Genomic DNA, 13,344 nt, shown 5'->3' with positions numbered 1-13,344 from the left:
GATTTAGTAAATGGGAGCAGCAAGTACTTGAACACAAGTCTACCTGGTCTCAGAAACTACACTTTTCCCTCCTCTGTTACACTCACAACAGCTAGCAAATTAATGCTTCTGCCTGTATCTACGTTCTAGGTTTTGTAGAAATGTCAGTATATTGCATTGATTTGAGCATATTAAAAAAGAGTTGCTATACTATATAAACACAAAAGTAAACTGAAATTCAGTACACCTGTGGGAATGTAAGTGTGTTTTTATTTTTATGAGTATAGTTAATCAGAATATCTCCTTTAAATAGCCCTGGGGGTAGAACAGTAGAACAGTTCCTAGTATCAATTTAGGGTTCAGCAGAGGTAGTCATGGAGCTACGTGGTGACATTAGTTTCTCTCTGCCCTTGTGCTGAAAGTTTTTAGAACCCAGGGCTTAGCATTCTGTTATTCTTATGTCTTTCTTGCAATACTAACCAGAGTGTCCTTAGTAACTTAATGTTCAGTACATGTTGGCTGATTGGCTAAATGACCCCTAAAAAATTCAAAACTCTGTGTTTAAGAATACTTTTTATATTTTGGTACTGACTGTCTAGCATTCTTATATTTTCAGCCAGTGCTTGTCTCAGTTGGTACTAATCCTTTTTTCTTTCTCTTGTAACAGATTACTTCTCTAACAGGATCACCAGTTTGCTCCACAAAGCACAATGTCTCGATCACGACAACCCCCCCTTGTGACCGGCATCTCTCCAAATGAAGGGATACCATGGACGAAGGTCACAATCAGGGGAGAAAATCTGGGGACTGGCCCCACCGACCTCATAGGTAAGGGCAGCGGCCCTGCGACGCACCCTGCTAATCGGATTTTTATGTGGACAAGGGAGACAAGATATGTAATTTTCAAACAGTGAAGGTGATAGAACAAACATCTTTGTGATCTCTACAGAATGCTCCAAAAAGACGAAAGAATTATCTGGCTTTCTGAGTTTTGTGTGAAAATCATTATTTTGTCAAATCTTGCCTTATATTGTCTTTCAAATCCTTCAGAAGGTTTCCCAGGGCTGAGATTTGCCTCTGAATTTTCCGAAGCTTTGATGTCTTGATTGTCAAAAGAGCTGCTTTTATAGTTTTGCTCTCATTAGTTTTCCTTCCCTTGTCTGACTTGTCTGTTGCTTCTCAGGGGCTCTGTGAATTACACCTTTTCTGTTCCTTATTGCTCTTCAAAGCAAGTCTCAGCCCCATCTCCTGGTGACACGGGCAGCAGTTGGCTCTGTCTTCACTCCACCTGGTGGGCATGTGTCCTCATCGTGATCTGTGGATCCTATCTGGAGCGAGCCAAAGTTTAGTTTTTAGGGGCAGTTTATGTTTTTTATCTTTTCTAGCGGAGTTTAAGCTCAAGGTCATGAATGGTTAGGACACCACACCTCCAGCTGGTGTGGTATAAATATTTCTGGATGTTGGCTTGCATGGCAGCCTTCCTCCTTCCATGATGTGGCGGCCTTTACTGATGGCCTGTTCTTGAAGCTCTCAGGTCTGCCAGTGCTTCTCAGCCCTGGCTTTTCTGAATCTCTCTAGAACTTTAAACGTGTAAATCATTTGGCCTACTAAGTTTCAGTCTCTAAAGATGGAGCCTAAACATTATTTTTAAAAATATACACGGGTATTAGGGACAGCCAGGGTAGAGAGTTTTAAGTATAATTTTATGGCCAGTTATGATTACTTGCCTGTGAACTGCTCAGGTGGGTATACAGATGCATTCAGAATGAGGAAGGGAAAGGCCCCTCTCTGTGCTACTGAATGAATATTCTGGCTTCCCATTTACATTTCTTCTGGACTCAGACATTCTCTTGACTCATTTCTGCACTGATGACGGAGCTGTTAGTAAGGTTCTGAAATCACGAATTGGAACTTGCTTTTCCTGCATTATGACTGCTGGTTGATAGATTGGTTTTTGGCCATCCAGAAAACTCTTTAAAAAGAAAAAGTGAACGGGAGCTCAGCACTGTGTTTAGTGACTGAGTTTTGCACTGCCTAGCCAATTCTTTTTGCTAGTGTTATGTCTCATTTGATATTGTTTTCTCTAACTGTGACCGGCATCTCTCCAAATGAAGGGATACCATGGACAAAGGTTACAGTCGGGAGAAAACCTGGGTAGTTTTTGATTGTTTAGTAAACATCACTTCAATTTATTCCTGCAAAAGTAGTCTTACCTAATCCTATGCCTTGGTTTTTGATAAAGCTCATTCCAGACGTTTCTTTACCTAAGTGTAAAAATCCCCAGAATGCATAGAAATCTACTCACACAGGTGGGGGTTCCGTCCAGAATTTTCGCTGGCAGTCATTGTGCGCTCCCAAACATGACAATAGTCTAGGTAAATTTTAATCTTGTTTGAGCTTCAGGCAATGCTATTCTTACTTGACTAAGCGTGTATTACTTTTCTTTTTGTTGCTGTTGTTTTTTGTTTTGAGACGGAGTCTCGCTCTGTCGCCAGGCTAGAGTGCAGTGGCGTGATCTTGGCTGACTGCAACCTCCGCCTCCTGGGTTCAAGCGATTCTCCTGCCTCAGCCTCCCCAGTAGCTGGGACTACAGGCGCATGCCGCCATACCCAGCTAATTTTTGTATTTTTAGTAGAGATGGGGTTTTACCATATTGGCCAGGATGGTCACAATCTCTTGACCTCGTGATCCGCCTGCCTCGGTCTCCCAAAGTGCTGGCATTACAGGCGTGCGCCGCCTTGACTGGCCTGTGTATTACTTTTCTAAACCATGCTAGTTCAGCTTTCAACCTGCCTTATATATTGCCAAGAAACCATTTTTTAAAAAGGCAAACTTAACCTGCTAAATAATTTAAGTGTTTTTAACTCAGATGATATCTACACTAGCCAAGCAAAGCACTATAAAAAGTACTTTACTTGGAATTCTATGAGTTACTTTTTTTTTTCTAAAAGGTGCTATTTTATTTCATGAAGCAGATTTCTTAGCGTAGCTTAGCAAACGTGCTTAAGAAATCAAGAAATAGGTCTTAACGATCTTTTTTCTTTTCATAACATTTAAAATGATCTACTTGAATCTGTGTTTGAATTATTTGCTGATTATTCATTTTTTTGGAGTAAAAATGCACAACAGATATTAAATCAGAGGAATCGTGAAAGCAGCTGAGACCCAATGAATAAGCTATTGTTCTAGGGGCACTTTTGTGCCAACGTGGACCTCCATGCATATCATTCAGGTTTGCTCATGTGAACATGTTTTAATACTTTATATCTGAAATTTGCTCTTATTCCTCAGTTTTAAAAATAAGGTAGTTCTCTAGCAAGGAAATTTCATTAGGGATGACTTTTTTCTTTTAATGAAGATACTATTAGTATTTTTACATTGCTACCTGACGTTAATTGTTGGGTTATTCTTCATTCTGAAGTGGGTTAATATTTAAAATCACAAAAATCTGATATTAAAATACTTAAAAATATTAAGTTGTCTGTTGACTGGAGTGATACCAAAATATCTACTGTCAATAATTAAGCAGGTTATACATTGAAACAGTTGTTTAAAAAACATATAGACTGGTTTTTATATGCACAGAATCACTTGAGCAAGTGAACATTGACATGTTAGCAGTATTTCTCTCGCGAGGTGGAGTTTGGAGAGGCTTTCAATCTCTTAAGTTATTTAAGTTTTTCATAACAAAAATTATTAGAAAAAATATCAAAGACATGCCCATTTTGAAAAAAATAATTTTGAATAATGAATATATTTAAAAATGTGTTATTATAATTAAAATATACCAATAGAAACCATAGTCCCGAGGAAACCTTTTAATGCCATTATTAGAAAAACAAAGTTGCAGACATTAGTGAATTATAGGTATTTTAGAGAAACCCCTAAAATTCATTATTTCAAGCAATGTATCTTTAAAGCATAGTTGCTTTTATTCCTTTATGGTTTAACATTCTTACTAAATAGTTCTTTAAGTTGGAACAAAAGATGATTTGACTTTGTGCCTCCATTTTAAAGTCAGATTTGGCATTAGGTGATATATTACTGGTATCTGAAAAAAAGCCGAAAGAAAACATTGCCATTGCTAAACCTTAGTGCTGAACATTATAGAAAGTTAAATAATGAGAAAAAGTGTGAAGTGTCTGCCGGGCATGGTGGCTCACACCTGTAATCCCAGCACTTTGGGAGGCCAAGGCAGGTGGATCACTTGAGGCCAGGAGTTCGAGACCAGCCTGACCAGCATGACGAAACTGTGTCTCTAAAAAAAATACAAAAACAAAACAACAACAAAAAAACTAGCCGAGCATGGTGGCGCTCACCGGTAGTCCCAGCTGCTTGGGAGGCTGAGGCTGGAGAATTGCTTGAGCGTGGGAGATGGAGTTTGCATTGAGCCAAGATCACGCCACTGCATTCCAGCCTGGGCAACAGAGCAAGACCCTGTCTCAAAAAAAAAAAGAAAACGTCAAGTGTCTGTGTCTGTGCCACATACATTCTGGTTTCTTTTCTCCATAAATATTAATTACATTGGTCTCTGTTTTGTGGAAATGGAAAATCTAAAGGAAGTAAGTTGGAAGGCTAGCTGACCAGTGTGGTGCCATGCTGGTATTCCCCCTGAGGTGTGTGCCTTACTCACTGCATCTTTCAGTGCCTCTCTGTTTGGTTATTACCTAAATTTTGTTTTACATGGTATGAGGGAGGTGACATCATGAGTTGACCTTCTGGGAGTGTAGGTTTACTGTAAGAGCAGAATGTAGTGTAGTGACAGTTTCATTAGGAAAGCACTAGGGCAGGAGGAACTACTATGCCAGCAGCTGACACACCGATGTAAAAGTGAGATGGTAATCCAGTAATGCCTGAGCACACTTCACTAGATTACCTGACTCTTGGTTATGCTTAAATAAAAAACCTACTTTAGTTCATTCTGTAATGCCATGTGTAAGTGAACACTAGAAAAAGTATGTGAAGATTTTTCTCAGGAAGATGGGTGAATGTAGAATGTTTTTAGAAAATGATACATACGTTTATTAATACACTTTAAAATTCTACGTTAATAACTGAGACTTCAAATAATAGCAGTAGTTTCCCTTTTATTACCTCTGAAAGCATTTTAAGATTCTCGTAATCTAAGTAATCTGGAATTCCTGGAACATAGTTGTTGTGGTGTTCGTTTTCTAATTCTACGGATGTTTGAAGAAACTCAAATGTAGCCTAAAAGAAGTCTTAAATATTGGAGAAAAAAACAGGTAAGAGGAAAAGTCAATAGAGATAACAGTATATCTGCAAATAATATTGGGTATATTCAATAATGTCATTATTGAACAAGACCAGATTTAAAAAATGTAATCTACACGATTAAGGTCTTATTGTTCTTGTCTTTGAATTTTGTTATGCACATGCGTTTATTTTCAGGCTTGACCATTTGTGGACATAATTGCCTCCTGACGGCAGAATGGATGTCTGCAAGTAAAATAGTATGTCGAGTGGGACAAGCCAAAAATGACAAAGGAGACATTATTGTCACCACTAAGTCAGGTGGCAGAGGAACCTCAACAGTCTCTTTCAAGCTACTCAAACCTGAGAAAATAGGTAAAGTCTTTCATGGGTTTATTCTAAAGAAGAAAGTAAAAATGAGTTTGTCTTTTAAGCTGTAAAGCTGGTAGATTCGTGTAAAACCTACCTACTTGCATATCTCAACTTAGATTTAGTTTATGTTTATTTTGACAGGATTGGGATGTTGGTTAATATTTGTGTTACTTTCGGGAAGGCAGTGTGCTGAGGTAACAGTCAGTGAAGCCTAAGGATGACGATCGTATGAGAACTGCTCTTCTCAGTTCTTAAAATCTGTTCGTTCACTTGATACACCAGTTTTGGTTCCTTGATCTTGAATATAATGACATTGCTTTAAACTCTTAAACAAGATTTGAGGTGAAAAATCCTGATTTGGCCAAATTAGTAATAATATATCTAAATAATATTCCCTTTTCCTTCATTTTATCCATCCTTCAAGGCCCAGATGATACATTTCCTAGCTTGGCTGCTTTTAACGCCCCTGTTAGTAATACTCACTCTTCTTTGAACCACATAGCACTTTGTTTTCCTTCTTTATGTGCTGACCACTTGCTGCCTTCCGTTAGCAGCGTTAGGAACTTGCTGCCTTCCGTTAGCAGCGTTAGGAACTTGGTCTGAGAAGTCATGCTCTTTGAATTCTAACCTGGACTCTCTTACCATGACTGAGTATGTAACTTTAATGCCTTCTTTATCCATGAGCAAAAGTGGAATATATTGGCTACCTCATAGGATTGGGTGAGTTAGAACATAAATGTAAAGTGCTTAGTGTAGTCCCTTACCCAGCAAATTAATAATTTCTGATGATCTTTCTTGTAGCTATTTCTGTGCATGTCTCTTTCCCTTTTTAGAATAAGAGTAATGTCAGATTCATCTTTGTGGTCCTGTAATGTCTTGCACGTGGTCAGCATTTGATAAATATTTGTATAATGTAGGAATATCAGAGGCGTAATTAAACCCAGCCAGTACTTCTCTTTATAAAGAAAACAAATAATTTTGCAAATTGTTTTTTTAATCTTAGAGCATAGAGGCTTTCTGCAGCATTGTTCTCCACAAATTCCTGGATTATTTTTATAAATAAAAATTCAAGGAATTTCAGGGAAAATTCAGAGTGGACTTTATATATGTACACGTACGTGCATGTGTACATATATACATATATAACATTTCTATTTTTGTTTACTCATTTAGTGTCTTCAAAAACTAAACTGAAACTAAAGCAGGAACTTGTTGTACAGTTTTCTAGAGGGACTTAAACATTTTGATAAAAATCTAATATCTTATGATCTATTTATATAGCAGATAAAGAAAACTTAGGCAAAAGTGGTAATTTTATTATTCTGGAATACTCATTCCAGGACCTAGCACATAGTAGGCTTAGTAAAGGTTTCTTTTTTTTTTTCTTTTTGTTTTGAGACAGAGTCTTGCTCTGTCGCCCATGCTGGAGTGCAATGGCACGATCTCAATCTTGGCTTACTGCAACCTCCGCCTCCCAGGTTCAAGCAATTCTCCTGCCTCAGCCTCTGCAGTAGCCGGGATTACAGGTGCGTGCCACCATGCCCAGCTAATTTTTGTATTTTTAGTAGAGATGGGGTTTCACCATGTTGGTCAGGCTGGTCTCGAACTCCGGACCTTGTGATTCGCCCACCTCGGCCTCCCAAAGCGCTGGGATTACAGGTGTGTGCACCCAGCCAGTAAAGCTTTCTTGAACTGAACTCAAGAGTGCCTGGACTTGAGCAGAAGCCCCTGTTGCATGCTGGCAGAACCACGAGTGCTGAGAGAATGAGTGGGTTCATAGAGGGCCTTGCAGCTACAGGTTGCCTGGTATTCAGACAGCCTTCTCCCATGATGCCTTCTGATCCTCGCCTGGGGAGGCAGGCACGCCTTGTCTGTGCTCCCTGGCACTTGGCTCTTTTTCTGTTGCAGCCCAGGGCCTTGGAGGCCTAGCTGGTAAGCCCTGTGCTAGGGTGAATGATATGGAGTTCAGTCCCATAAAGGAAGATGCTGTTTTTAGAGCTTATGTTGTCTTGTTCACAGGGTCCACACCCAGTCAGTTTTCCCTGAATAACCTGGTTATTTCCATTATACAAGCCATGCGTTCCTTGAAAGGTGTTTGATTTAATCGTTAGATATTTTATTGAATTTACCAAATTGATTTCAGCCTAATACGGAAAAAAATCCTTGCTGTTTCTACCATCTAGGACATTTCCAGCACTGATAACAGCAAAAAGAATGAGAAATAGCAAGTAGCATATTATTTTTGCATAACTATTCATGAAAACATGCCAGAGTTTGTAGAGGAAAAGAAAATAAAAGATATTTCTTGAGAGCTTTCAAGAACCATTTAAAAAACATTTGGTTTTCATTTGTAGTGAAATGTCCTTAGGTAGCTTATGGAACCCAGAAGCAGAAACTCACAGTATTAAATATAAAATCATATATGCATAATGGTTTTTCGGCATTTATCATAAACCAGAAGCTTTCCACTGAGCTAACATTTAACTCAAATGTTTTGTGCTTGGATATTTCCCAGATGTTTTCCAAGAGTTTACATGATTTCAGAATATTCTCTTGAATAAACAGATATTATAGGTCATATTATTTCATCTTACTGACTTTCTGAATTTTTTGTGCTGATTTAATCAGCTACATTTAACAATGTTTAATTGTAGTGTTTATTATTTGTAAAATATGTTTGTTATTGCAAAACTTTGTCTAAGCAGCTTAATTTGTCTTCTCTGTTGAGTAATGTACAATGAAACCATAAGCTGAGAGGTGTTATTTTTGCCTTTTTATAAATTTTTTTAGTGCTTATAATTAAACTACTAGTCATTTTTAAAAAATTTAGCTGTTATGTCCTCAAATCTCTTAAAGATTATCCAACAGGCATTTTGTATTAGGTCTTTAAGAAGTCAGGCAATAGGCCAGACGTAGAAGGTGCCTGGGGTAGGCTTCATCTTATTAAGCATATGCTCCTCATTTCTGTAGGCATTTTGGATCAGTCTGCTGTGTGGGTTGATGAAATGAATTATTATGATATGCGCACTGACAGGAACAAAGGAATTCCGCCCTTGTCCTTACGTCCTGCTAACCCGCTTGGCATTGAGATTGAAAAGTGAGTACCATCTTGCTTTCAGTCTTCTTTATTTTTCAGTTCCTGAAAAGTTTTATATACTTACAGGAAAGGGACTCAAACTCCAGAAACCTCCCAGGAAGCACAGTTGAAGACACCTCAGTTGTTTGGAGATGGGTGTTATTTATGAAGCCTTGTTAGCTATGCTGCAAGTAAACTTTGCAGTTAGTTAAAACTTGTGGCTAAAACTACTTTTACCTCTTCAGTTTTTCGATTTTGCATTTTGTGAAAAAGAAAAGTCTTTAGTATGTTGTCTAGAGATGGTTAAGTTTAAATAGGTAGATGGCACCTGAAGTCAAAATAGCATACATAATCTGTTTTTTTGATTTTTCTAGAAGTATTTTAGAATAGCCAGGTCTAATCTGGTCTTTAATTTTGTCTATAATGTCTACTCATTCTTGCTTAATCCAGACTTATTTAACTTTAATCATCAGAATTCTGCCAGGTAAATGATATCTTTCAAGATGCCTTATAACTGAATCTAGAGTTTTTTTTCTGAATTCCTAGTACAGTGTTTTAGTAACTTTTATAATTAGTGCCTTTCTACTTAAACAATTCACCTAATGTGTTAATCGCAGCTAATTTATCTTCTGGCCTAAGTGCTTCTGCTTATGGAATTGTATACTGAGTATTGCTCTGTAAACTCTTACCAAAAGTGACAAATTAGCACTGTTAATACTTTAACCATGGTTTTAGTTTAGGGTTTTCTAGGAATGGGGAAAATTCTCCAATAATCTCTCTATATATAATCTTCAGGCCTACTCTTGAAGATCATTAGTTTCATTTTCACCTGCTGGGGTTTGCCCCTGGCTGAGGGGAAGTAGCATGTTTGTCTTGGGAAAGTAGCACGTGTTGAAAAAGTCTGGGGCTTAGCAGCTTCAGGTGAGCTTTGACTGTTCTAGGTAACATCTTTGAAACATTTTTGCAGTATGGGTCATTCTAGAGCCATTTAAGGATTCCAGTGCCTCCAAAATTAAGAGTTCAAAGATTGAGAAGGTTTAGAAAATAATGGTAACAGTTGGGTATTTATTTGAGCACAGTTTTAAGCATGAATAGACTTGCAGTTGATAGTAAGCCCCTTATGGGTGCTTCAAGGCTCTGGAAAGCCAGTCTCTTTCCAACCTGCCTCAGAAGTGTGGAGCAGGAGGCCCTCTGAGCTGCTCTTCATAACCAAGAGCCAGTTTTATACATGGGCAAAAGGAATATGGAGATATACAAAATATATTTAGTATGAGACTTGGATAAAATTATCAGTTAGGGTTCATTCAGACGTTTACTATCATAAACGTGATTTCTTCAACTTCTGTTTTGGTGTATACCCCCACCCCTGTTCTCTCTACCTCCCCACACCTTCTCAGCCTTTGACTCTCTTTATTATTCCTGTTGCTGCTGCCCACAGTGTGGTTTGGCCTGAACTGCGTCTAACAGCAGTGTTCCTAATAAGTGTCAGGTTAATTATTTGATGAGATTGGTAATGGCAGTGAAGAATAATGGCACTGAAAGTACTTAGCTTTCTTAAAATGTTCTTTTCTTCTCTGAGAGGTAGTTTGATTTTGTGTGGGGCTAAACTCTCTCAATTTGAACTTGGGCTGTGCCACTTACTAGCAATATGACATTGAGTAAGTTACTTAGATTCCTTTTGCCTCAGTTTCCTCAGGTGTACAATGCAGTACCTGTTCCTTAGGGTCGATGCGAGGAATCAGGGAGTGAGGAGGTAAACAACTTGGAGCATAGCAAGTGCCTCACAAGTGTTCATCCTTACAGGATTCTTTGCTCTTCTTGGATATATACTATTCATTGTTCTGCCACATAGGAAAAGTTTTTGTTTAATGACTTAAGATTCCAGGGTACTAAAGTGTTTTAAAATTTTAAAATAACATTATGTACATTTATCCAATAGGTACTTCAGTGGGAATAAAATTAACAGATTTTGATGTTACTGTACAGATTGTTACTTAAGTTTCAGAAATATTTGCTCAGCCATGGGATAAAGTAAAATATTAAAGGATAATTTTTGAAAAAGGGAAAATCATGATTCTTATACAAATATAAAATAAATAGATGTCAGAGCTTTTATTTAACTCATAATTAAGGAAAGAACCAATAAGATGTTAAATCCAGCCCAAAGGAAAGTCCAGAGGGGAGACATACGCAATGAGAAATGCCGAAAGATGCAAGACCATCACTCCGTCTCGGAGGCGCCAGTGGTATCCTCACCTGATGTGCATTTCTGTGGACAGGAATCCCTGGCGTCGCCATTAGCCCTCCACAAGCCAGCTCTGTCTTTCCAATAGAGACTCAGAATAGCCAATGATCAGAGAAAGGCGCGGATCCTGTAGCATCAGGGAACACGGGGAGGGCCCTTTAGGCCGTGAACAGACATCCAGTCATCCTTCTGTCCGTCTGAAAGTGTTTGGCAAAAGACTTTCAAAAGAAAGAGAGGCTACATGTAGAGATTCCAGGAAGCAAGAAAATGAAAGATGAAAGTAAGAATAGGTGTAGAAACCAATAGAAGAAAATGCTTTTGGCCAGAAAAATGCTTTTCCAGGCTTCTTTTTTTTTTTTTTTTTTGGATACTGTCAAGAAAGCTGTGTTTATCTTACTGAATTCTTTGACCTCTGTTAGATAAATCTTGTTTTAGAGAAAGATAAAAGGAAGGAAAGGCAGACTGTAGAATGTTGATGTGGGTTTTATTTTGCTGATTTACTTACTATTTTTCAGATGAAGGCTTTGGTCTTTGTAGAGGATGGTATTGTACTCAGGTCAGGATCCATACTGTCTTTTAGTTCTGTTTATTAATGTCATTTGGGGCTTTAAAAAAAATAATTAAAAACCTAGAGAGCACCTACTTTTTGAAAATGTCAGTATTGAAGGAATAATAGGGTTTTAGTATTATTTGTTTGTGGAAACATATTTAAAAAGGTTTGAGGCCGGGCGTGGTGGCTCACGCCTGTAATCCCAGCACTTTGAGAGGCCGAGGCGGGCGGATCACTTGAGGTCAGGAGTTTGAGACCAGCCTGGCCAACGTGGTGAAACCCCGTCTCTACTAAAAATACAAAAAATTAGCTGGGCGTGGTGGCAGGTGCATGTAATCTCAGCTACTTGGGAGGCTGAGGCAGGAGAATCACTTGAACTCAGGAGGTGGAAGTTGCAGTGAGCAGAGGTCGGGTCACTGCACTTCAACCTGGGTGACAGAGTGAGAGTCTGTCTCAAAAAAAAAAAAGGTTTGAAGAATTTGTGAGTGCTGTGGTCCTAGTGAGTTATCAGATTGCAGTGGGGAGGCAGCCTTCAGGAGAGAAGTCAGTTTGTGGTGATAAATTCTCGACAGCTGATGGTCTAGCGTGCAAACTGGGAACGTGAGGGGCCCTGCGTGTGGTGTCCGGTTCAGCTGAAGATGGCAAAGCCAGTGAGAGTAACACAGTACGGTTGCCTTGTGGCTCTTTGGGGTGAGTCAGAGTTTAATAAATATTTTACCGGTGGACGCAGGCTGCATGCTTTTTTCTTTCAGCCTGCAAGTTTAACAACTTGGCACTTATTGGCTGTCTTTGACTGTTAAGACCCTTCATATTCCTAAATTTTTAACTGATGTTTTTGCACACAGGGTGTCATGATACTTATAAAAATGTTACTAATTGCTCAGAAAAAATAACTTCACTTTGAATTGAGACTAGGATTTGCTTGTAAAAAGTCTATATTTCTGCTTTACGATGGCAGTTGTCACAAATATATGTGGTCTTTGCATGACTTCAGTTGTAATGCTGACAAACTATTTAAACCAAAAAGGAAGGTAAAAACTGGTTCATGTTAAGTAAGAACCTTTGCTAGGCTTTGTTTCTTGAAATCAATACTCAATTGCCTAACAAGAGGGTATTTATGGGTAATGTGTAGGAGACGGTCTGTATATGGGCACGGGGGCAGAAATCAGGAGCTTTGTACTGTTTTTATATGATCTCAACTGTTTTTGTGAATTATTACCTGGGAATGGCTGTCTAGAAGAGTCAGTTGTTGCACCACTAGTGTCTGTTTTATTTCTACATAGGTGTTATGGGTGATGCAAACCTGATTTTCTTCGAATCGGCCTGGCTTCAAACAGAAAGAAAAGACCAATTTCAATTTTCCCACCACATTTAGAAGACTGTATTTTAAAACAGGAAAACTGACCGCAAATTAATTCTTAATATGAGTGCAGAAGAAAAGAGCCTTAGGTGACTTTACCTTTAGAACTTGTGTAAAAATAGATGGGCAATGAGAGTGCCTTCAAGTCCAGAAACTGGGTCAGACAAAAAAAAAAAGAACGGAAACAAACTTATAATACGTAATACAACCGAGTGTAAACAATGTTGGTAAAAATTGAAAGCTACAAGAGATATGTGTAGCATGCACACAAAGAACTAGCAATGCCCACTTTCACTGTTGGCCTCCCCCCTCCGTCTTCCATCCGCCAAATCAAGAAAGTGTGTTCTCTCTGCCGCAAGCGCGGAATAACACCGCTGCAGCCAGGCCTCGCTGTGTGTGGGGTGGCTGGGGCGGTCTCAGAAGGAGTCCCATTGATTTGCATGCTGCATGGGTCATTGCTGCAGAGAGTCCTCATACTGGAAAGCAAGTGCTGAGGTGTGAAGAACGTGCCTGTTTGTGTCTCTTCGCTCAGTCCACAGGCCTGTGTCTTC

At 38.8% G+C, this 13,344-nt stretch overlaps 1 protein-coding gene across 8 annotated transcripts in view; it reads left to right on the top strand.

Annotated features, from left to right (window-relative positions):
- Positions 1-13,344, top strand: part of EXOC2 (exocyst complex component 2) — a 204,800-nt gene that overhangs the window by 54,664 nt on the left and 136,792 nt on the right. For all 8 annotated transcript variants that reach the window (XM_008972895.4, XM_003805568.5, XM_063605111.1 and 5 more), the window contains 3 exons: positions 647-807; positions 5,389-5,565; positions 8,533-8,659. In XM_008972895.4, coding sequence (XP_008971143.4) covers positions 690-807; positions 5,389-5,565; positions 8,533-8,659 — 422 coding nt within the window. In that variant the 5' untranslated portion in view covers positions 647-689. The remainder of the gene's footprint in view (positions 1-646; positions 808-5,388; positions 5,566-8,532; positions 8,660-13,344) is intronic.

Source organism: Pan paniscus, chromosome 5 (assembly GCF_029289425.2).
Source record: "Pan paniscus chromosome 5, NHGRI_mPanPan1-v2.0_pri, whole genome shotgun sequence".
In the NCBI taxonomy this organism is placed as follows: domain Eukaryota; kingdom Metazoa; phylum Chordata; class Mammalia; order Primates; family Hominidae; genus Pan; species Pan paniscus.
This window is presented reverse-complemented; position numbering and strand designations above follow the sequence as displayed.